Here is a 25606-nt window from a genome sequence, read left to right as displayed (position 1 = left end):
CTGTCTGGGTCCTGGTCACTCTGCAGCCCAGCATGGTGGGGTCACCTTCTCTCGGGAGACTGCGGATCATCCGCATTTAAAGAGATCCTGGTTTACAACGAGCTCTCCCACCCTGGAGAGTACATTCTAATTGTAACAAGCTTGCAGATCACTAGATGGCCTCGTAACCTCAGAGATTTGGGCAGACCCAGGCTCGGGCTGAGGAATCGCCAGGTTTAAATCCCTGGCGCCCCAAGTGCTGCAGAATCATCACCCCGGTCAATGCACAAGAGCCTTTTCAAAACGCAGCGCAAGAAATTTGGGACACTTTGCCCCATAGGGAAGCTAGAGAACCCCCATCTGTCACTCCTGTTGGAAACTGCTGGTATTCCCTAAATCCCAGATTTAGGGAGCAGATGGGACTGGAGATGGGGCAGAGACTAGGTGGGAGTTGTTGGGGAGTCGCAGGTGTATCGGAGGGAAGCGAGCCCGTTTTGGGGGGGATCTCTCTGTGAAGGTCAGAAACCTTGGGGAATTGGAGGGGATGCAGGTGGGTTTGGTTCCTTGTCCAGCACCAATGGGTCACAGTCACTGCCATATGAAAATGTGGCCCCTTCGAGGCCTCGAAGGAAACACCAGTGTTTGTAGGTGCCGGTGTGTCGAGTGATTACCTGCCACAGAGCTGTGCCCTCCTGAGGGACAGCAACAACACGGTGCCGTGAGGGAAGCCCCCCCCTCCTGCCCACAGCGGAGAGGGTCTGGGGAGAGAAGCGAAGGGCTCTTTGGAGCAGCAGCAATATGAACGGGACGGATGGAGCAGGTGGAACAGGAACATGCAGAGAAGGAGCCAGAGGTCCCGCTTGCCCGAGGGGCAGAGCCGGCACTGGGCGCTCTCTCGGTGGCTGCTGCCTGTGGTAGCTGCTGCTGTCTCCAAGAGGCTGGAGAGCTTTCTCTGGGCCACGCCGGATTGACAGAGCCCTTGATCTGATGTGCAAAGGGGAAAAAACCCCCTTATTTTCCCTGCTGTCTGATGCGGACGTATGTTATCGCTCCTTTTCCCGCGTGGATTTTATCAACGCTTTTAAACGCAGGGCTAGTTCACATTGACGCAAGTCTTTTAGAAAAGCCTTTCAAATGCACTAGGAGCGGAGCAAGCAAACGGCACCGAGCAGGGCTCCGGACTCGGAGCGGGGCAGGCACTGCAGGACGGGAAAGAGAACCGGCCCGAGCACCAGCCGAGGCCTCGGCGGCGGTGCCGGGCGCTCCGGCGCTGCCGCTTTAAGGGCGGGCGGGAGCGCGGCCCGGCGCGGCCCCGGGAGCGCGGCGGCAGCAGCAGCAGGAGGTACGTGTGGGCCGGGCGCTCCGGCCGGGCTGGGCAGCGGGCCCGGACCTCCCCTTGCCCCGGCCGGGAGCCGCCCGTGCTCCCGAGGCCTGCGGCGGCTTTGCCGCAGGAGCCCAGCGCCGCGCGAGTGGCGATGGCGGCGGGGCAGCGCCGGCCGCTCGGCCCGCGGTGCGGGCGGCGTTTGCCCCCGTCGCAGGAGCGGGCGCTGGGAGGACTGGCATCCCCCGAGGGGAAGTGGGGCGGTGTGGTTGGGCTTTGGAAGGCTCTTGCTGCCTGAAAAAAAACCAAAAACAAAACCCAACATAAATTGCGTAGAAATTGCGGGTTGGTTTGAGGGTTCGGGTTTTTTTTGGGGGGGTTGGTTTGGAGGTGGGTTTTTTCTTGTGGGTTTGGCTACGTTTTTTTCTTCTTGTCCAAGTTCTCCTTGCCCCCTGATACTATGACTTATAGTAAAATGGGCAGACCAGGAGTGTCAAATGCAGGGCTATCCATCCTGCTATTCATCCTGATTTTATTCCCAGTAAAACGGGTGGGCCAGGAGTGTCAAACGCAGGGATATCCATCCTGATGCCTTCCCTCACTATGCGCTTAAGCTCAGTTTGGCATTTTGAGCACAGAGCTCTTGGCAGGTGTTTCTCTACCGATGATTAATTTCAGGAGAGTAACCATCGTGACAGGCCATGCAAAATAAACGCTACAGAATCTCAGACCTGCTAATTTGCAGCAATTCATGGAGAAAAGCCAGCATACAGCATTTGCTGACAAGATTTATCTCTCCGATTGATTGCAGTTAACATCATGCTTCCCTTAGGCAGATGAGGATTATAGAGCTCTGCCTTCAAGAAGGAAGGCATTTGCTAATTGCATTCATTAATTACATGGACTCTGCTGAATGGCATTCTCCAGTGTGGAAAAATGCAAAATGTTTGATTTTGTGTATTTATTTGTAATAGAAACATAAAGCCTTTAGCCAATGATTTAAACAAAGATTTAGTGAGAGTATCAGCCTAAACAACAAAGTGTGAAGTTCACAGCTTAATGTTTTAGTAAGTGATGAAACTAAAGCCAGTACTTAAAGCAGAGGCCAGCACACAACAAAAATACCACTAAAAATGTGTGAATTTTTTCTAAAGATACAAACAAATAAAGAAAAACTGATCTAATGAAATACAAAGTGTTAAGACTGTTTCATTGGCATATTCTTCCTGTTGTCCCTTTGTCTAGTTAAGGACAACCTGCACAGCTCTCAAATGGTGAAGATGTCCATGATTCTTTTGTTGTAAAAAATTGTCAGGGGTGGGATGAAAGTTGTTTTTCTTCATGCATCATTCTGCTGTTTTGTGAAAACCTCCAGAAGAGAGAAAACAATTGCAAAACAATGAGTTCAGTTTCTTGTCTGTTTGTACTTGTAGTCTTACTGCTGTGGGAGCACAGGCCTGAAATGCGTCTCTGGTCATCAGTCTCAGGGGAGGTTCAAAAGCTGTGCCCTGAAGCAAGGAAGTCTGAGTTATTGAAAAGAAATTAGAGAGCAAGGTGGGGAAGGAAAAAGGGTATGGAAATACTAAAGGATGGGTGAAGGAGATCTAAGCAGGAAGGCTAGAAAACATTTCCTCTCCCTTCAGACCACTTCTTGGTGAGTGTACTTGCAGGATCAGAATAGGAAAGGCCCAGGGTCTGCAAGAGATGGAGGGTGAGGAAAGTTTGGTGATGAAGTGCTGAGAGGCTCTTCCTTTGCCTCTCAATGCAGTGCTGTGGCTCTCCACTCTCCATTCTCTTGTTTCTTAAATGAATCGAAACTCTGACATACCAATCTTTCATTCTCCTTCACTGCTTTTGTGAAGTGTACCGCACACCTTGAGTGGTGTGAGAAGGCTGTCCAGTCTGAATGCATCACCTTTTAAAAACTTGATTTAAATGTGTTGGATTCCGTGTCTCTCTTCATACAGCTTGGAGCATGTTTATATAGTTTCTCAGAGTGGGCTACAGGGATGGAGGTCTGCTTTCTTCTACAGCTGACAGCATCCACATGAGACTATTGCACCATAAGACTAACCAATCCTTTAAAATACAGACTGATATGCAATGAATTGGGACTACTCTGGTTAAGATCAGGTTTGGGGATTTTTTTCTATTTTTACCAGTTGTAGAGCTTGATCGATAAATCTTAGGGAGAGAGAGGAAATCCTTTAATTGCTTGCCTTTAAAAAGATGCTTTTGTATAAAAGATTCATCACCATTATAAAACTGGTAATTAATGGTGTCTCTTCAAACTACCTACTGATAACCATTGCTATGTCCACAGGCCCTGCAATGCCAGAGTCTTCCTGTAAAATCTGAAGATTCAGTGGATGAACCTTAAATGGGAGTAGATTGCTGTGTGTATATCTCCAGGGCAGAGGGAGAGATGTGTTAAAAGGTGGCACAGTTAATTTTTAGTTCTATCAGCTGTCCCACTAACTGGTTGTTTCTCACTGGATAAGTTTAGAGTTCTGAATGGATCCCTTGATATCTTCCTCCTTGAATACCACTTCTTTCAGGTTTAAGACTGGGCAAGGGCAAGGCATGTGTTTATGGGCACAAGAGCACAGGGACCTCCTCTTCTTAAAGTCCCTGGTCGTGCAAACCTTGAAGTCACTGAAGAAACATCACTCACATAGTGTTTTTCTCCTTTCAGGAATTGTCATCCATCGCTATCAAAAACAACACCCTGTGAGTTTGTTTCAAGCTTTGTGCCTCATCACTTGCTTCAGATAAGCTGTGCTCCGAGTTCTCCTGGGGAAGGTTGGTGTCCTTGGGGAAGCATGGCCTTCCGTGGCTGGAAGAGGCTGCTCCTCTTGGGCAGGCAGAACGCCCTTGGCAAGGTCTGGAGAAGCAGGAGGGGAGGCCCCTCTCTGCGCTGGAAACGCTGCTGCCATTGGAGCGCGGGCAAGTCTCTGGACCCCGAGGTGAGAGCGTTTTTGGAGGAGAACACCGAGGTCACCAACAGCGGGCACCTCACACCAGAGATCCGGCTGCGCCTCCTCACCCCTCGCTGCAGGTTCTGGAGAGAAAAACCTGATCTCTGGCCTTATGGGGACCCCTTCTGGGCAATTTACTGGCCAGGAGGCCAAGCCCTCTCCAGGTACGCAGCACAGTTCACCGCAGCTGGTAATTCCAGTGTGCCAGGATGTCAGACCTGGCTCTGATTGTAGCAATTCCTAGTGATGTGTGTTTGCTATTATGGGTGCATTATCTCCTCTCTGCTTATACTGGAGTGTCCCAATTTCTGCTGGCTGGCAGCGAGTTCCAGCACCTGCTGTGTAAAATAACTTGTATCTTTTAAGTAGAAACTTGTTATATTCAGTGGCCATGCGTTTGCTGACAATGGGGCTGAATTTGGATCCATGGAAGGGCTGTGCAGTTGTCATCAAAACCTGGTGAGGTGTTTAATTCTATCACTCCAAACAAGAGGATTGCTGTTTTGTCATAACATGTGTGGGTTTTTGTTGGAGACAGACAGGAGTATGGATGTGCTTCTGATCTGTTGAGAAAAATAGTTTAATGCTGATGCACTTGGAGTGCTGTTTAGCCTGAATCACTCTCCTCATCTAGGATTTCAGTAGCTTTATTGTTGAGACTTATTGCGGATTTTAGTCACATCAGAAGCCACATTTTGATTTTGGCCACTGACTGCCAAAATGTCTTTCATGTTCCCAATTCCCAAGAAGTAGTTAAGAGTTCTTTTATTTTGTAAAATCAAATCTCTCACTTTAAACACCAGGAAAAAAAAATCTTAATTTTTACAGCAGAGAACAAGCTGTCAGAGTCCCCACGTAGATGAAAGGGAAGAATCTGAATTGGGGCATTAGTGTTTTTCTGCAAGAAAGCATAAATAAGAAGGCAGTTTGGACCAGGTAAAAGATGAGTCTTACTGTTAAGTTATGAATTGATTATCCTGCCATATAGATGAACTAGAGTGCTTCTAAACATGGGGTAAATAAAATAGATAAGTTAATCTCTACATTTTGTTATCATATGATTCATATGCTCAGATATTTGGGTGGCAATAATAATTATCTGGCATTTCACTACTTTATTGTCTTACTGTCTGTCTATGCACTGGTTTGATGTACTAAGAAATGTCAGAAATCAGCTGCGTAATTTGGAAGAGTAAAAAGGGAGCATGAGAACATATGGTTGCCTCCATAACTGTCCTCCTTTCACAGCTGGCGTTTCCACAGCATCAAGAGTCTCCTATTTCAAGCTACTCCTCTTGGTGTAACCCAAGATCGCTCCTTAACCCAGGAGGGCAGAGACACTGTGTGCACTGTGCCAGGAGATACAGCAGCATCCAGCTGTCCTGAGTCACCACAATCAGCAGCACTAACTCAGTAACCACTCATTTGGGAACAAGGCATTTGCAGCATTAGGGCCACATCATGCCCTACACAAATTACTAATGGAAAGTCATGGCAAATCCAAGCAGAGCCCCTAGGAAGGAGAAACAGAGCACTTCTGTGGAGATCCCATGGCCTGTTGGTAAACTAGGGGCTGTCCTTAGAGGAGTGATGGCCTTAGGGGAATGTTGCTAAACATCTGAGATGCTGAGCCTCAACACCAATGTCCTGCACTTGATACTCTTCCTAGGCCTTTTGGTGCCATTCCTGCTCATGCTGCCAGGCCCAGACATTTCCATGCATCCATTCCCAATGTACACCAGTCTTAACATTTCTGTTACAGTTATCTGCCCTGGAATCCCCCTGCAAAAGCCCTGCTTATCAGTAGCCCTGTTTGAAGAGTCAGCCATCACTCTCCCTGTCAGAAGAGAACACAAATGTAGAACCCTTTCTTGTTTCTACTTCAAAAGAAGTTAGGGAAATTGGTAGCAAAATTATGGCAGTTTGCAGTAATTCATTTTACCCAGGGCTCTTTTCCCTGAAACATGGGCCTTTCCCCTTTGCAGCCAACTGAATTTCAAGGCAGTTGTTAAAGTTCCGAACCCTCTGCAATGGTTATATTATGATTCATAGTATTTAACAATAACTGGTGCCTGCCTTCTGTCAGTTCTCCACTTCCAGCCTAAAGGTTTCTCAGGATTTCTCTTGGCAGGTGTCAGCAGTTAGATGAAGATCCCCTTTCTGCTCACCACAGCTCTGTTCTTTTTCTCGTTGCTACTCAGGAACAATGCTAAGCAGTCTCAAAGTATTTTCATCTCTGTCTGCATGGCTCAGGAAAATAAAGAGGAGAAGTTCCTCTTCTTCCAAGCAATTGCATAAGCAGTGTTCCAGGTTGATCGGTGGGCACCATATTCAGTGTGAATACATCATGTTTGTTCAGTCAGATTGCTTTTAATTTCCACAAATTCTTACTTTACTATTTCTTGTGCATTCTGATGAATTCTAGTTACCTAGAAGTGTCTACTTACCAGTTTATGTCTACATAACAGATAAGCTCACCTGTCAGAGAAGGATCTGATTGACATAAAATGTTGCTTACTTGGCTGAATTTCTTTTTGTTTGTGGGTGGGGGAGGAATAAGGGAGAAAAATGATGGTTCTTGATTTTTTTATATCATCAGAGACAAATAAGGAGCTTTGTGGCAGCTGCACATGTGGAATAGTGTTAAGGTACCACACTTCATTACATGTTTGGCAAGAAACTCTTATGCAGTGTAATGTAAACCTGAGAAATTTGCATGATCTTATGCACTGCTTTAACAGCTTTTATTTCTCAGGTATATTTTAGATAATCCACATGTGGTTAAAGGGCGATCGGTTCTGGATCTTGGAAGTGGATGTGGAGCAACAGCAATAGCTGCTATGATGAGTGGTGCATCCCAAGTCCTTGCCAATGACATTGACCCTAGTAAGGCCTTTTTTTTCATCTCTGTGTAAAGATATTTACTAATTTTTAAAGCACCTTTAACACAGACTTTTCTTCGCTCCATTTGGGAGAAATTCAAGTTCCAAACAGAATCCTAAGAATGCTAAAAAGAGGAATGGATTTTGCCAGTATTGGAAGCTGGGTTGTACCAGCCTCTCTTGGCCCAGGTATGGTTCCATAGCTCCTTAGAACAGCAGATTTTCTGTCAGGTGTTGTCCATATACCATCACAGTAGGAGAATGGTTTGGAGTATGGACAACATATGAGAGTATGATTTGGACAAGAACTCCAAGCACAAAAGCAGCAAGTTGACTTCCCTGTAGAACCATAGCATTTTCCTGTGCTTTCATGTACATCAGGGCCTAGATTTTACCTTTTTCTTCTAGACTTTGTCTTTCCATAATTGACTTATGAATACAGTTTCTTCATAACTGAATTACTCATTAGTTAGGAAGGAAGTATATCCATAGATTAAGGCAGTTATTATATTCTACTTCAAGTCATCAATCAATGATTGATTTCCATTGGTATCCATCCTAGGAATAGTTCTTCCCCGTGTCTTGGTGTAATGAGGATAAACTTTCATCACTTCAAGCTAGATTTTGACTCACAATGAAAGCTGTGGAAGCCCCCTAGATAGGATGAACAAAAATATTTGAGAGATGAAATTGAAAAATGTGTCAAAGAAATATGTAAAGGGGCTGAATGGCAGAATCCTAAAATGTAACTTTAATTTTCCTTTGACTTTTCTTCAGTTGCAGGAATGGCAATGATCTTGAACTGTGAACTGAACCACCTGAATCCCTTCCCCATCACCATTAAGAACATCATTAATTCAGATGCTGGCAACTGGGACCTCATAGTTCTAGGAGATATGTTTTATGATGAACAGCTTGCTGATGGGCTGCATCACTGGCTGCAGAAGTGCATCAGGATACACCAGACTGAAGTGCTGATTGGTGACCCTGGCAGGCATCAGTTTTTAAGCCACAGCATTCACAGTCAGCTACACAAAGTTATAGAATATTCACTTCCTGAGTGTACTAGACAAGAAAACTACGGGCTAACATCAAGTATCGTCTGGAGTTATCAACCCTCAAACAGCTTAGAAGACTCTTGAGCTGGCTTTCTATGAGATTTTGTCTCACTTGGTTGGCTTTTTGCAGGTATATAAAATGAAAATGGAAATTAAGCAGGGAATGTTATTTGTTAATGTGAAGCAGATTACTGTACCTTCAGTGGACTGATTTCAATCATACTCACTGAGGCTTTTGCTCAATTTGAGGTAAAAGCTACATGCAAACTGTGTTCAAAGAGGCCTGCAACTGAAGTGCAGATCTACAGACAACTTCCATGTAAGAGTTTGCATGCTTGATGTTTCTCATGTATATTTGTGTCTTGCTGACATTACTGTGAAATGTTTTGGATGTCCAGCATACTGCTGTGGGGACAGGGCTGTGGCTGAAGGACTACTGCACTGCTTCCACAGGCTTTTGCAGCTTATTTACAGAGAAAATTATTGCTGTCCTTCATCAAATTCTCCACTATGTTAGCTCATAATATGCTCAACTTAAAGTGCCTTGCTCTTTTTCTGGATATCTCTGAATGTCAAAGTAACTAATTTGAATCTCCCCCTTTTCCTCTCTAATAAAAATTTCCTCTTCCTTGAAACTGCCAGAGTGATTATGTAGGAGTTGCACCCAAATATAAACTCTGCTTCTTGACTGCCAGCCAATGTAAAAGCTTTAATAAATAGAAAGTGACTAAATAGTGCCAGCTGTGGGATAACTTCATCCTCTCGAGAGTGGGGTCAAATGATCTACGTTTCCTACATTACCCTTTGCAAGGGTAAACCAGGCAATCTGCCATCTTGGGAAGCTGCTGAGGGATGAAGAAATCTTTACTTCTGTGACAAACAGAGGGTAACTAAATAAAAACAGGGAACAAAAGTCTGATATAATTATTTTGCTCTTCCCTTGAGGAGATGCTGGACAAACTCCAAAATCATGCTCAGTTTTATCTGCCAACTAAGAATCACTTTTATCTGCTAAACATGGTCAAAAAAAAAAATCTGATCCTCAGGTAAGATGCTGTAGCTGTAGCCATTTGAAGAAGAAACCAATGCTTTCAGAGCAGTCTTACAGGAACTGTTAACTTTAGCAGTCAATTATTGAACAAGCAGTGATGGGGAACTAATAAATGCACCTACAACTATCCCAAGACCAGGTCACGTGGTGGAAGCTTACAAATGTGAAAAGGTGTGTGGTACTCACTCAGAAAACCATGGTATTCATGAAGTATGAGGTTTAGGAGCACAGTCAGATGTACATGGTTCTACAATCCAACAAGTTTTCAGAACTATCCAAACAGCCAACTTCCAAACTTTAATCTTCATAACAGTATGTGAGTATTCTGCAAGGCTGACAACAGTAACAATGTCCAAACAATACAGAATATGAAGCAGTAAGCACATACACGAGGTTCTTCTTCCACTTCACCCAGTGCCTGTAAACATTTGTTTAAAATTACTGTGATTTAACCTAAACCAAAAAACATTCCAGTAGAGTTATGCAAATGCTAGACACTGTAAGGGCAGACTCAGGCTCTAATGGTGAAGGATTTAAAGTAATGTACGTTAAACTTTCAAACCTAAATACACAGTGTTACCTCGCTGCAGCGTTGTACAGCTTTTAAAGCACCAGGTGAGGATGTACCCCTAAGTTACACATTGAGAAGAAGCTGTAGGGGAAGATGGTAGGTAAATCTGCAGGCACACTTAAGGACACAGTATAAGCTGCATTTGCGTTCAACATGACAAATCCAAGGTTATATTAGCTGTAGGTAAAAAGGATAACTTTGCCACTGAGGTTAGCAGTAGCATTGTTTCACAGGGCTGCCATATCAAAAATAGTGCAACACAGATTTATTGTCTAAGTGTTCAAAGGAATGATGGGCCTTGATTGATCCCAGGGATTCCACAGGCCATAACAATAAACTATTCTTTAGCAAAAACCCCCCAAAGGAAATAAAATCTGGTAGATTAGGTTATTAGGCCTTTACCTGGTGCAAAGGTTTGCTGCAGTGACAGCTGTCAGATGCTTGCGGCTACTGGAGCAAAATCAGCTCCTCCTTGCAAGAATGGTTTGTACTGGTGCAGTTACACCCACAGGGACCACAGGAACACATTCATCACTGGGCTGAGACATGCACCAAGAGTAAGGGATTTAGGCGCTGGTCTTGAAAAATATGCTTTTACTTACACCTGAACAACTTTTCTAAATAGACTTGCACTTTCATAAACCATATAATCAACAGAAGAAACAAGATTATTGTCAGACATCATAATATCCTTTAATATCGGCAACAAAAAATACCTTCCATGCAATTAGACTTGAACTTTAAATAGATTAATATAAGACTGCTTTATTTCTGCCATACTTTAGTGTGGTTATGACAAGAGTTAAATGGTAAACATATTCCTTATGGTTGCCTAAACTCTTTAGGTTTCCAAATGTCATCAAATCCATGTTAGACCACCCTAGCTAAACTCTTCTACTCCCAGATCCAGAGGATGAACCCAGTGTGCTCCATGCCCTTACAAAGCTAAAATGGCTGGCATTAAGGAGCTTAATGCAGAAATCATAGAACTCTCACTAGAGGTTATGCTGGTTCAAGAAAGCCAAGGAAAATGACTTACAATTGTGATGAGAGCACTGCTCCATCATGTAATAAACTCATTCTACCATTCAAAAATTATTTTTTGATATGACTATAATTGAACAATAAATTTATTGATTTTTTTCAGTTTCTGGGGGCCACTGGATATATAAACAACTGCATACAGCAAAACATACACTCTACCATCCTGAGATTTATGTGCTCAGATACTACATTTGGTCCTATTTCATTCACAGATATGCTTATGAGTACCAGTGTTTTGTTCTCTAAAAGGATTTTCATGTAGAAACACAGGCAAAAGCCAGAGCAAATTAATATTTGCCCATATATAAAATCCTTTTCTTAGTCATAAGTACTATGAAATTTGTAAAGTAACCATAACAATTCCAAAGCAGGTTTATGTTTACACATTCACAGGCTGTAATTTTGGATGTGTAAAAATCCAGCAAGTATTTGATGGTAAACAAGAACAGAAATCTGCAGCATCAGTAACATCAACAGAAAGGTACCAACATTTTTTATTCCAGACCTAGCAAAAGCACATGGTGAAAGGAGATTCTTTGTTACTACTGAAAGTACCTTTGTATTGCTGTTAATGCCACCTCCATTCACCAGTTCTGTCTGTTGATTTTTGTTAGATTAAACGCCCAACTTTACAGACACTTCTGTGTGTCAATGTTATATTTGGGCTCAGTACTTTAGTTGCAAGTACCATCCCAGAATACAAACTCAGAACACAGACTTACCTAAACTGGGTTTGTACATGTAGCTAAATTGCTAAAGGGTACTAAGTAGCAGCCAAATCCAGCACTTCAGGAAGCCTGAGCAATATATTCTGTGTAATATTAATTATAATTTAACCTTCCTCTTAATGAAGTATGATCAATACCAAGACAGACAGGGCTCCAAGGAGAGACAATGGGGAAGCCCAGGCTCATGGGCAAGGACTGGAATGGCAATGGAGACCTCCAGTGGGAAGCAGGAGGGATGCAACCTGGTGGTACAGAAGCCACCAGCTAGTTCTCCAAGATGCTTGTTTGCTGAAGGAGCTCTCCCACCTGTAAACTTGACACTCACATGTACAGGATAAATAATCAGTAAACAGTCCATGTTAGTTGCTTGATTTTGTTTGATATGATGAGTTGCTCTAAAGCGTCTCGGGAACGATCTGAAAAAGAACAAAAGAATTTCTTGTTACTCATTCAGAATATAGAGGTGGTGTTTGGAATTAGGTACACAATACAGTAAAGGAATTATACATCTGCATTTATGCTTCTCTTGCTATCACAATATCACACTTCAGATACATCTGTAGTAATCCAAACCCTCTTGGTTCTTTTGATTTACCAAGATATGAATATTGACCTAATATCGACACCCAGCTGAGACGGACAAAAACTCTCTAACAGTTTAGAGTTAGAAAGTGAATGTTTTATTGGCACTGGACAGCTGTGTGGAATAGCTTCCTAAGATGCAGTGTGAAGGTATAAATGGTTATAGAGTTTATTTATCCACAAAAGTTATGAATATCCAAAATACAAACGCATATTCATAACATTAACACCTCCCATTCTCCGCTTCGTATGGAAATGAGCTTTAATGTCATTAAGCATGCCTCGTGTGTGCTCTAAATTGAATTGGTGGTCTTGAATTGGGTCAGTGGTCCCAGATAAATGGAAGTAACCTCATCTCCCTCATTTTGACCTTTTCCACCTTTCTGAACTTTAACAATCCTAATTACTTTAGTGACTTCCAAATTTCCTCTTGTGTGACTTTTATACAGGCTCTCACAGAGGGAGGAAATTGGTAATTGTCCTTGTTCCCTAGACCAGTTTATCAATGTTTCTGTTCCTCGTTCTAAGCACAGCTAAACAAACATACAAATGACAAATAATCAATTAGTTAGTAATCAATTACTAACATCTTGAAAACCGTTTCAGGTCCAGCTCTCTTAACTATTTTAATTAACTCTAGCTGGGCCCAAATTCCTTCTTATTCTAACTAATTTCAACACAGCTAGCCCATAACTAAAATCTTTGTTTCTTTTAAATCTACGTTTCACTTTCTCCAATCACCTAACTGTAAAGCATCACCAACCAACAGAAGTTAAAATATCCACAGGCTGTCCTACTCCATTCCACTGTGTCTTGAATGGATGCTGTTCCACATTTTTGGAATAGAGCAGGTGTTTAAGATGCTAACATTTCTATGAAGTCTTTGGGTCTTCATCAGCATGCTGAAGGGGAAAAAAATATCCAACTCCCAAACAAAAAAAAAAATCCCCTCTCTGAAGGCTGCCATATCTCAAAGCAAAACTCTCACCTTGCTTTGAAAATCTCAGTGTACGATGATTATTTTATCTAGTAAGTTATTGTTTGTTTGGGATTACTTAGTGTGCTTTTTCAGAAAGCAAGAAGGTATGATCAGTAATTAATTATCTTCTTACTCCCTGTGTGATTGGACCTACCTGTTATCAGTGGGCATCCGTGGAACAGAAAAATGTGTATCTTGGGACAACAAGTAAGGACGGCTTCTACGGCGATATCAGTCAGATTCACACAGCGCTCCATGTGGATCTCCTGTCAGGAAAACAGGAATGACAGCAACCTGTCAGAGCACAGAGAATTTTAGAGGCAAAGCTTTCCTTTGCCCAACCAGTTTCAGAGACCCCCAACCAGAAGGAATTATGACCCCTGTGTATCGACCTCATATGTGGTCCTGTACAGACCAGGAAAATACCCTAAGGAAAAATAAGACAGCTTTTCTGTGAAGAAGCTAAACTAAAAACATAAACCTGAGTTTTTCCAACACACATGTACCATTTAAGACATCTGAGAAAACTCTTTAATGAGATTGAATGGTGTTTGAGTCCCATCACTTTGCCTATGACATTCTCCTACCAACTGGTTGTCCAGGAGAACAGAACCCAAACTAAATTCTGGTGTTTCCCAAAACAGGAAAGATTTATGAGCCTCTGCTGAAGCTCCTGGTATTTCTATTTACCTACATGGTTCCTAAAAGAAATCAAAGAACTTCTTCAAGATTAGACTAAACCCTGCTCTTTTCTTCATTTCTCTGCAGCTGTACAACTCCTACCTCTACTACTACAACTACTACATGCTAGGAAAAGATGAAAAGCAGAATAAATAAACGGATTATTACCAACTTTTTTCCCCTCCTCTAAATTGCCTTACCTATCAATAAATATAACATACAAGAAAAAAATGCAGAAAGAAGACCATCAAATCTAATGAAATTAGGATTTGGTAAAATATACTCTGGAGATCAGAAGGTAAAAATAAAAAAATTTCTCTTATTGGAAAGTCTTTCCAATTTATAAACTCCAAGGATCTTGAAAGAGGACAGAAATGAAAGTCAGTAAATACCCTCCCTCAGAAGTAATGCTGCTGATAACAATAATTATAATTTTAAAATGCAGGTATTTTCTTTTGTTCATCCCTTTTTTATTAGGTTAAGTCAGTTACCTTTAAATTCTTTGAACAAGTTCCACTCACTAGTGCTACAACGCCATCATCTGTTACCTGGAGAAAAAACCACAATGGATTAAAGCTCAGTTTTTTCAAACACAGCTATTTGGAAGCAAAAATGGCATTAATTTATTCACTCCCTGAAAACAATGAATACACTTAACACTACAGTATTTTCTTCCCAACTAAACTTGTAGAGAAAATTATCCAAGGTGGTTTTTTTTCATTCTGTTAAATACTGTTTCATTTTCCTGCCATGTGATCCATCCTGGCTTTCTGCAAGGATGTTTCCAACTGTGTCACTGCTATTTCTGCAGCTTCCTTGTCTCATTTAACAGTGGGTACACTAATATGGTCAGAGCACAGCACTTTTAATTTATAGATTTTAAAAGCATTTCTGCTCTACCTAGACCAATTTGGGTTGGGGAAAGAAGTAATCCTAGCAGAAAAGTAAAGAAAAAAAAAGGTGTAAACTAGTAGTTACTTGAGAAGCTTTTATCTCATTTAAAATAGACACAGGGAAACAGCTATTCTCTATAAAGGAAGAGAGGCAAGGAAATAAAAAAGCAATGAAGGAAGTCTGGAGAAATAAGAGTTAAATGGCAATAAAAAAAAATTACCAAATGAAATATTAAGACTCTTTTGACATCCTACTTTGGGAAAAATCAATAGAAGAATAGTATCTAAAATAAGAACCTCCTACATGTTTTCCAGAACTGACATTTCATTGTGAATGCTCAGTACTGGACTCACATTCAACATAATTACTCACCATCAGTGTCAATTGAATGCCACACTTACTGCAAAAAACCTTTCCCTCACTACATTATCTCACTGTAATTATGAAATATGTTACAGGATTGCTTTTGCAGCTCATTTCCCCCTTCTCATGCTAAATACTGTTGTTAAATCCTCTTCCCTGCCATTTCTGACATTTAAAATGTCATTCTTTCAGTGCTGACTTTGTAACAAAACTCTGACAAGCCATTCAGAAAGCACAGTCACTCCTAAACAATCATTTAATTATGGAGTGTTTACTTCTACTAGGGGCTTGAATTGTTTGACATCCTAGATTATTACCCACATCAGTTTGTCCTAACTGAAAGCAGGCAATAATCTGTCCAAGATTCTACTTTCTTTAAATGGAGTATTTTGGATTACTTTACAACTTAAAGAAAATGACTGCACTAAGTAAAGTTACTGAAAAAAACCCCTAGGCAGATTCTAACAAAAGTTTGTCATTGCTTTACCATACATGCTGTAATACCAAAATGTGTACTTTTCCAGTTACCACAAGCAAAATATACCTTTCCTTTTCCTTAAGAGGGAGAAATTAGAAGTAAACTATGGTTCTAAATCTTGTCAAGAGTAGAGATAACAAGATCCCCTTTGAACTTTGTCATGAGAATCTTAAAAAAGAAACAAACACAAGTCAATGGGCCAATTGCCACCATAGCTACCTGAGTAGATGAGAAGTCCACACTGTGAAGAAATTTGCAGTGTTCTCCTAGTGCCTGCAGAGATGCATCCATGATGCCTGAGCAGCTGCCCAGGTTCACTATTTGTAGGAATTGGCAGTTGAATGCAAGAGCAAGAACTCCACTGTCAGTTATATCACAGCACCTTTTGAAAGATGCTTCACGCAGGTAAGGACAGGATAAGGCCAGTGCTATGACTCCTGCCAAAGAAACAACACTTGACAGCATTATTCATTCTTTAACATAACCACCATGTCCAAAGGCCCTGGAACAAGTTTTGAGGAAGGAATAATTAAGATAAAGTGGAAAACATGTTCAGCATAGCACAGTTTTACCAGATATCTAGCAGAAGAGTAACTTGATAGCTCTCTCCTAAGATAATTAGTGCTCTAGGCCTGTAATTTACACCACTGAAGAGACTTTTAATTAGTATTGGGGTGGCATGGGGCATTTTTTAAAGCAATATTTACCCTAGATATTTTCTTTGCAGTTTATTCCAATCTAATAAGAAAAATAAGCCAGAAATAAGATCCCAGTTATCTGTGCACAGATAACACACCTTCTGACGTGATTCCAAGTCTGTTTTCCTTGCAAGAATTTAAGTTGATTTTTTTCAGCTGCTTGCAGTTATAAAGCTGCAATAATGCATTATCTGAAATATCACAGTCTCGGAGGTCCAGAGACTCCACAGCAGGGTGCAATACCTGTAATGAAAACCCACCATTTCAGTCAAACTCTGCTATGCCATCAAACACCTACATTTTTATATAAAATACTTGTAATATTAGACATCATGCAGAACTTCACAATAGAGGGTGGGGTTACCAGTCCTAGGAACTAACAAATCTAAAGAAAATATGGTCTATTTGTGCAACAGTTCAGCTCCTACATTATGAACTGTTTCTGTGACATGCAGAGTAGAAACACATTAATCCTGCTACTTAAACAATGGAAATACAATCTTGGTGGTTCACTTGCTAGCAGTAGTGCTTCTACCAGGACAGTACCCTCACACTTGCTAGCACAACTTTGGGGGCAGAAATCTGCAGTGCAAAAAAAAAAAAAAAACCACCTTAAACCTGCATAACAGATAAGAGTGGTATTTGAAAGATATTTCCCCCCAGAGTGTTTTCCTCACCCCCCCCCCACTCTTTTGCTCTTAAACAAGCACTCTCATTACCATACCATGAGGAGGTACCAAATCCTCATCAAATGGGATCTTTCACTCCCACAAGACCTAGATTGGAATTTTTGTAAAATCTTTCCCAAGAGAACATTTATGAAAGTTGGACCCAAAGCAGTGGAAGGCCTCAGATTTTAGTAACAATAGCCATATACTCCCTTCAGCTTGTCACTCCCTTCCTTAACTCCCAAGGACAGGAACATAAATTTCCATAAACTAGCAAAGATAACAGCACAGCTGACAGGCTTGTTAAAGGCCTATTTCTCCTCTTGTTCACTCTAACAAGGTACAGCAAAGATACTACAAGGAAAATGGACTGTTTTGCAAATATATAACATTTTTTGATAGACAAAGGGTGGTCTGGATGCAGCACACAAAAAAAGACATTTAAAAATACAGGTTTATATCCTGTGGACACATGCTGAATGGCCTTATAAAACTTTATGGTAAAAGGGATTTAGAATAAGGAGTTTGGCATGCATGTGGATGGCTGCTCCAAGCAAAAAGCAGAATAAGGGGGAAAAAGATGCATGATAACACAAATTTGGACAAGAATAGGGAGGTAAGAGATTAAAGAGAAGTTTATACAAAGGTTCAGATTAAAAGAATTTCAACTGAAATTTAACTTTAAGCAAAATCCTTTAAAAACCCCTGAAAAACAGAGAAAAGACATGAAGGACATGTATAAAAACAAATGGGAAACTGCTAGCAAAGAAAGCTAAGGTATAATATGCCCAAGGAAAGTGATGACAACTAAGGATAGAATTGCAAGAAATTGCAGGAACAGAGAAAGGAAAAACACATGAAAAAAGAACCAGAGCGGAATTTCCCAGTGTCACATGGAAAATAGGCTCCAAGAGAAGGCACTGATCAACTGCTGAATGAAGACAAATATAGATCAGACTTTAGAAAGAGACAGCAGAAAAGTCTGTAAATTAAGGTCTCTAGTTTGTTTACAGACTAAAAATATCCTAATGGATTTTGTGCATTTATACACACACAATCACATGGCTTTAATTATATAATCTCTTAGGATGTTTTGAAATCTTTCCTTACCGAAAAGATATCTTAAACCAGATTTTGTCCAGTCAAATTTTCCAAAATAAGATAAATTCATAGGCCTTTGATTTTTTACTCAAAAACTTACTTTGTGTAAGCACAAAATCATTTTATCTAAAGCTAAATTGTTTTGTTTGTAAGTTTTCCACAGTGCTTCTGCTTCGAGTCTTGGCTTCACCAAGAGAAACTGATAATATTTGTCTGTTCTGAGTTACAGGTCAAAGCAGGAATGCACAAGGAGTCATTCATTTTCTGTTTCACCAAGGCCAACCTTTAGCTTCCCTCAATTCTCATACCTCCCTTTGAGGCTGAACAAGATAACAGTGAACAGATACCAAAACAGATGTGCCTCTGAATTTACAGCTGAAGAAAAGTCATTAACTGGTGTCACACTGAAACACTGACACACACCGTAAGCAAAAGGGATGGGAGAACCTGAACTATCAACTTCTAGCTCTGGCATAATTATATTTCAAGGAACCAAAACTGAAATAAATTATATGGAGATGGTGTGCTTACTGGCAATGGAATTCTACCAACAGAATTTTAACAAGTTGCTGAAATCCTTTATATAATATATATAAAATAAATTATGCATGAGCTTCTTGAAACACACTACACTGAGGAACAGACTGGTGCGCTAGAGAGGCTACTTTACCCTCCTGAAACAGACAGTATAGTTTTGAATGGGTTCTTACCTCACTGATATTTGCATCAGTTATTTGCCCTTGCCTACTCATTAGTTTAATCAGTTTATCCTTTATATTGGGTGGCAACGACTTAATATCTGCAGAGTATCTGGAAAGGTTCTTTGTCAAACACTGAACGCATCTGAAATAAAGGGAAGTTACAGAACAGTCAAAAAGAGGCATTACATATTAGAACTAGAACAATCAAGCCATAAAATGTCATCTTCTGCATCCAGCTATGGTTCCCTCAGACCTTATCAGCTCCTGCTGTTACATGCTACCAGTGATTCAGCTGTTGCCCTTTGGGGTCAATCAGCTGATCCTTCTGTGAAAGTGTTCCCCAAGAAACTGAAGGCAAAATTAGCCCCTCAACTACTTTTTTCTGTGCCCTCCTCTTGCTGTCTCTGAAATTCTCAGTTGCAGTGTGAGCTGTTCAGCATCTGATCGGAATGAAAATCCCCTTGACAAAAACTCGGAGGACACAGAAACAACACTGCCAGGACAAGTGGCTGAGTGCAGGGGGCAGCAGCAGCCTGGAGATATGCCAAATTAAATTTAGCGTATAACCACAGCTCTGGAGTCCCTACAGGCAACAAAACCTTGTCTGGCATCAGAATGCCACCAAACTGCAGGAAATTAAACTCGCACCAATTAAAAACTATAGAAAGTCAAAATATTAATGCTTTATAATCTGACGGGTAGCACATACTTAAGGCAGGAAAGAAGCAAGATTTAGAGCACAGAAGCACATTAAAAAAACCCCAGTGAAGTTAACACAGTGCAGGAAGAGCACCTCTAGCAGGTCACTGCAGAAGACACTGTATGGAGGACACTGATTTCAAGCAGAATCTGGGCAATTAAACCCAAGCCTTGCCTGCGGAGACCCTCATAAACCTAAGCACACACACCACGAACACCTTTAACTCATTCCTGCAGAGAAGATGTGCAAGAATTCCATGCCTTCACAGAACCTCCGTGACTGCTGGATGAACTCAGCTGACTGACCAACAGAGAAACCTGTACCAAGCTCTGTCTCAGCATATATAGGTTACCCCATCCACATTCTTTGTTTTGAGATTAAACAGCTTATCTGTATACAACATTCCTTTACTTGACTGCAGAAATAAGGAATAGTTGTTTACCTCTAAAAAAAAAATTCTTATCAAAGACAATAAACACACCATTTATTATCATCTCTAAAGACCACAGATGTGAACTTCCCCACAGGCAGGATCTGTGCAACGTGGGGAGCAGAAAGCAGGGGCCTGTCTCACTAGTGCAGCCATGCTTCAAGAGGCCTCTCAGTCTAGATCAACTACTTAGTTCAAATTTGCAGAAAATACTCCAAACCCAATGCAGATACATGGAAATCAATGTGACCTATGCCAAGTATTCTAGATACATTGAACTGTCTCTTACCATGGCATATTAAATTTAGCTTGAATGGTTATTAAGATTAATCACATTCTTTTCAAAAAGCTGGTTGATATTCTCATAGTACATTACTGATCTGCAGTTTAAACAATTAATCATTTAAATTATAAAGGTTTTCACAGTAATTCTACTTTATAGGAAACTATAAAACATTTATTGGCTACACCATGGCAACTATAATCTCATCTTCAGTGCTTTAAGGTGCGAATAACAATCTAACTGTACTCTTTGCTAGCTATTTTTCTTTTATCTTTCAAATGAAGTATTTTATTCCTGTGCTGCTTCTAACTTCCTCCGGAACACAAAGGAATTTGACATTGACAGACAACGCAGGAAATAGAAATTTTCAGCTCCCCTTGAAGTTGCAAGATAGAAATTAAAAGACTAACTAGCAAATTAGCTAAAAGAATAAAAAAGTAGACACACAGGATGCTAAATGTAACTGGAACGAGTGGATAAACAGATAATAAAGAATATAGTGGATTTTGTGCCAAAGTTATGTAACAAGAAGCAAGAGCGCATGCCCTAAGAGAAGTTCAAGGCAAAGTCATCTTTTGCAACATTGGGGACACTCGGTGACCACCAGAGACCCCTTCAGACGACCCTCTAGGACCATGAAAGGACTTCTAATAGGAGGTGGATGCATGCAAATTAGTTCTAGGAAAGTGATGTTTATATATTAGCCAGGAACTGCACTTTAAAGAAAATGTATGTGCATGATGGAATAAACACCTTGTTTTAAAGTGTCACGACACTTTATCCTCCAGATGTCTCCGGCTATGCAATAAAGAATGCCTGCTTTTAAATACTTCGAACTGTGTTACAAAATCTGAACATGAAGAAAAACTCAAAACAAAACACCATTCGCTGGATTCTCTGGGGCCAGGTGAAGCCTGGGATCCTCAGCCGCTCCTCCACATCCGGATCTGTCAAGGATCATCCTGTTACCTCCCTGCCAAACCTCGTCACCCCTGTCACTCCTGTCATTCCCTGTCACCTGTCCTGTAACTCCTCCCAATGGGGCACCTCTGACAAACCCTGCCACCTCTCCTGCAGCTCCTGAACGCTGCCGAACCCTGTCAGCACCCACACTCGCTGCACCCCCTCCGCCGCCGCCGCCAAAGGCCGGCCGAGCCCTGCCCCCCTCCCCGGCCCGGCCCCTGTCACAGGGCGGGCAGGCGGGAGCGTGTCGGGGCGGCACTCACAGGTCCAGGAGGAGCCGGACTTCCTCGCCGGCGCCGTCCCAGCTCATGGCGGGGAGCGGGGAATGCGGCGGGGCCCGAGGAACACGGCGGGGAGCGGGGAATGTGGGGACGCCGGCCCGGCTCGGCGGTCGGTGCCGAGATGGCGGCGGCGCTCGGGGATGACGGGAGATGTAGTCCCGCTCCCGGCCCGCCCTGGAGCGCCCCGGGGTTGCGCGGGGAGCGCCTCCCGAAGAGGCTTGGAACGCTGAAACACCCCACAGCAAAAAAACCGGGGCTGTCACTCTCCATTTCCAGAGCTTAACAGTTAGGAGAAAGTGTCCTGCCAAGCCTGGAAGAAGTACAGGGGAGGTTGGGAACCTTCAGGCAAGGGGCACAATGGTTTTAAGGGCCCTTTCCCTCCTTGCTGCCGTCAGCGGAGTCATTCCACAGCAGCGGGTTTCCTATTACCTCCATCCATCTGCAGCGGTAAGAGCCTGCTGTCTGCCAGCTCTTTCGTCCTGCAATCAATTTTGTCTTTGGTTCTGGGCTTTTTCCCCCTTTTTACATTTCTGCCTAGATGGTGTGATATAAATTGAGACCACACAGTCCTTAAAAGTTAGCAGCATTATTAATAAATAAACACTGCATCATCCTCTTCAGACCCAAGACCTGCCACCTACCCCTACTAAAAAGACCAAGTGATTGACTAACAGAAGGAAACGTCTGTTTTCACAAAATTAACGGAAGGATCCATATCTATGAGAAACACAGGTTGTTGCTGATGCCTGATAACTTTGTTAAGTCAGCAGCTGAAACATCTGGATAAACAAATAAACCACAAGGATGCTGATGTGTGATGATGCTGCAAGGCCTATAAAATATACTTTGTGACTGGATAATTAGAAATATGCATTAGTAGGTAATTGGATGATTAAAATCATACACTTGCGGTAAAAGCTATAAAACCCCCTAAAGAAAAATTGCTTGTATGTGACCAATTTGGCTGGGACACCTCATGCACATAATTAAATATTTGTTCTTGCAATGCTATTCAGTCATCATGAGCCAGTTATTGAAACAAAGGTCAACAGACAAACAATTTTGTCTGTTAAAAACACATTTATTAAGCCAGCTGAGAGAAAGCATTAGAGCCCATGCTTTATGAAATGCTTCTCTGTTCCATATAGAGTTCAGTGGGTTTACATAGCATTTTTACTACATTTCCTTATTTCCTTTTTTTGGTTAGTATTCAATAAGCAAGTGGTTAGGTATACATTGCATCAAGCTACTATGTTTTTAACCTATTCATGCAAAACCAGCCAGTTTTCCTTATCTCTTCCCGGCACAGGGGTATAGGTATACATTACAACCAGCTGCTTGTCTTCCTGTTTTACCAGTTTTGCTTACTAACTTTTCTTCCCATTTTTAGCTCTTCTGTTATCCTGAATTTAAAGTCTTTATTTTGTTCAGTTATAATCATGTCAATACTTTAATTCACATGTGTGAATTACAAGCTCCTGGTTTCATTGGCAGGCCTCCCTGGAGGTCCCTTTCCTGGTGTCAGGAGACATGATAAAGCTGTAGCAAACTGTGTGGTACTGACATATTCTGTGTGCCTGGGTGACAAACCTAAACAGCACACAAGGTTTAGGTTGGCCTGGCCGACAAGCAGCCAATTCCCTTCCTATTTTTCACAAGACTCAGTTCATCACTTTCTCCATCAGTGAATATGGAAGGGGTAGTCTCGTGCTGAGGGTAGCTTCTCAGCTGGAAGTAATTAAATAATTACTAGCCCAGTGACTTTAACTAACCTCAGGAGCTGCTTCTGAAGCAGCTCATGAACTGCCAAACTTCACACACCTATGCTGTATCTCAAGCTAGCATCAGGTTATCCCAAGGAGCAGACACGTGCTGCTTTTACACTGGTTTGACTGCAGGCAGCTGCGGGAAGGACTTCAGCCACATCAGCCTGAACATGTTGAGAAACTACTGATAAAGCACCGGGCTATAAAGAGTGACTCAGGAAACACTCAAACATAGACTCTCTGCAAAGAGTGAGGCCTCAGCTTGTACTGGTGTATGGGGTTATTCCTCCACAGGTGCAGAACTGCACTTGCCTTGGCTGAGCTTCATTAGGTTCCTGTCTGCTGATTTCTCCAACCTGTCAGTTGTCCCTGTCCAGAGGGACATCATCATGTTGCCAGATGAAAAATCATCTGCACGTGGTGGGGTAACACAATGCTTATTCTTCAGAAGCCACTGGCTTATGGAACTGCACAATTTCCATTCTGCGAGAAGAACTGGAGCACAACCAGCCCATGTGCCAGCTTCTACCAGTTCACCAGGCAGTCAGGTATCACTTTGGGGTCAACCACCACAGACCGCCTGAGAGACCCCCAGGACAGAAGAGTATGTGCATAAAGGGGAGGGAAAATGTTATGATTTCAGGGAAATTATTATCATTGTATGTTTATTTTGGGAAAATCAATGACTATGCATGTAAAATACAGTATATAAACAGGAGCTTTTCTTTATTCAGCATTCACAGAGGAGATATCCCCTTGTGCATCCAGCATTGAATAAAGAACGCCTACTTCTTAATACTATATTTGGTGTTAAAGGGTTTTAAAATTTTTACCCATTTTTGGTAACAATCAGGAACATCAATCATTATTCCTAGTTTTGAATATCTGCAAACTTGTGTGCATGCACTCTTTGCATATCACATTGTCAAGGTCCTTAAGGAAGTTGTTGAGTGATATGACCTTAGTATTGACACAAGGGACTGGTCTCCAGCTTGTCTTTGTGCTGCTGATCCTTTGAACTCAGAAGCTGAAGCTGTTTCCAATATACCTCACTGTATAAATATCTGTACTGGGCTGGATAGAAACCTGATCAAGCTCGATGGAAACCTGATCTAGTTAAACACGCGCCTGCTCATTGCATGGATGTTGCACTAGATGACCTTTAAAGATCCCTTTCAACCCAAACTGTGTTATAAAGACTAAGGCAAATAAGGCATTGAGAACCTCAATCTTTCTATGTCTGCTTTGTAGTGTGAAGTCCTGGCTCTGTTAGATCTCAAAAGGAAAAAAAGCACAAGTTGCTTAAGAGAAAAAGGTGTTTTTAAAAGTTAGTCTTACATGTCTCATGCAATGCTGGGAAACATGCAATGCTGCAGATCTGGACAGTCACTGCTGTACAGAGTTCTGTGGTGAGGTTCAATAGCTTCATTGTTCCTCACATCTTTACAGTATTCTTCCAAGTAAAACAAATCCATCCATCTCCTGCTGTACAATACTGAATGTTCTAGAGGGTACAAACTGAGGTCTGCTGTAAGCATTACACTTTCACACATTCCCATGGGAACAAGCCCTTACAAAGAGTACACACAGACTGCATTTTTAGTGGCAGCACACCTTGTATGCTCAGGTTCAGCCATCCCTCATGCTAACATATGCTTCTCTGTGACCAAAACCTACCACTGAATTCTGCCTAAGTTCTGCTTGAAATCTCTCTCCTTTACAATACCTTCTGTGGTGGCCTACTGCAGTGTTCTTTTTTACTATGTCCCAGTCACATTCAGGGGCGGGTGCACATTTTTTGTTGTAGAAGCATTTCTTACTGTCTTTCACATCCCTTTACCAGATTGATTTGGTTTTCCTCTCATCCTTGCACAGTTAAGACAATGGCTCTATTCCTTCTGAGTCACCTGTGCTTATGTCCACCTCTTGCATGCTTCTTTTTCATGGTTGACTTCAGTCAAGCTCTCCTTGCACATCCATGCAGAGCCTCCTGCCATCCTTGCAGGTTCTCCTGCACACCAGAATGGGCCATTCTTGAGCTTGTAGAAAGTGAATTCCTTGTGAGATACAAAAAAATCCAACCAGTCAAAACCAAAACATCTCTTCTGGACTTGTTCCCTTTTCAGGACCATATCAAGTAGATCCCTGAACATGCTGAAGTGTGCCCTCTTGAAGTCCAGGACAACAGTCCTGGCTTATGTCTTCTTCCCTCCTTTCAAGATCCTGAACTTCATTCCAATGGAGTCCATTTTCAGTAAAAACACTTTTTCGTGTTGAAGGATGCTGAGATCAGCCTGACCAACAATCCTAAATTAAACTCATCACAGGGGTGTGAAAGATAGATGTTTCCTGACAAAGACTGGCACAGACAAGGATGTGAAAGACAGATGCTTACGAAAGGAGAAAAACAAACAAGTGACAACATC

At 41.9% G+C, this 25606-nt stretch overlaps 2 protein-coding genes across 5 annotated transcripts; one reads left to right on the top strand and one right to left on the bottom strand.

Moving 5' to 3' along the window:
• Positions 1-818: 818 nt before the first annotated feature.
• On the top strand, positions 819-8950 carry ETFBKMT (electron transfer flavoprotein subunit beta lysine methyltransferase). The gene is made up of 4 exons (XM_042050873.1): positions 819-1321; positions 3996-4442; positions 7034-7164; positions 7938-8950. The coding sequence occupies exons 2-4, from the start codon at positions 4123-4125 to the stop codon at positions 8300-8302; spliced, it is 816 nt and encodes a 271-aa protein (XP_041906807.1). The 5' UTR covers positions 819-1321; positions 3996-4122; the 3' UTR covers positions 8303-8950.
• A 1561-nt stretch (positions 8951-10511) lies between these two features.
• On the bottom strand, positions 10512-21699 carry AMN1 (antagonist of mitotic exit network 1 homolog). Of its 4 annotated transcripts, XM_042050872.1 has the most exons (8): positions 21397-21486; positions 20924-21117; positions 18767-18899; positions 16386-16530; positions 15809-16026; positions 14346-14402; positions 13328-13439; positions 10512-12028 (listed from the first exon to the last, which is right to left on the bottom strand). In XM_042050872.1, the coding sequence occupies exons 3-8, from the start codon at positions 18806-18808 to the stop codon at positions 11955-11957; spliced, it is 648 nt and encodes a 215-aa protein (XP_041906806.1). In that variant the 5' UTR covers positions 18809-18899; positions 20924-21117; positions 21397-21486; the 3' UTR covers positions 10512-11954. The 4 variants fall into 4 exon arrangements, with proteins under 4 accessions (XP_041906806.1, XP_041906804.1, XP_041906805.1 ...); XM_042050870.1 differs by lacking the exon at positions 20924-21117 and having other exon boundaries at positions 21397-21537; XM_042050871.1 differs by lacking the exon at positions 21397-21486 and having other exon boundaries at positions 20924-21373.
• Positions 21700-25606: the final 3907 nt, after the last annotated feature.

This window comes from Corvus kubaryi, unplaced genomic scaffold (assembly GCF_017639235.1).
Source record: "Corvus kubaryi isolate FWS band 111438036 unplaced genomic scaffold, C.kubaryi_AGA036_p1.0 74, whole genome shotgun sequence".
Taxonomy (NCBI): domain Eukaryota; kingdom Metazoa; phylum Chordata; class Aves; order Passeriformes; family Corvidae; genus Corvus; species Corvus kubaryi.
Note: the sequence above shows the minus strand (reverse complement) of the source record. Positions and strands in the feature narration are given on the sequence as shown.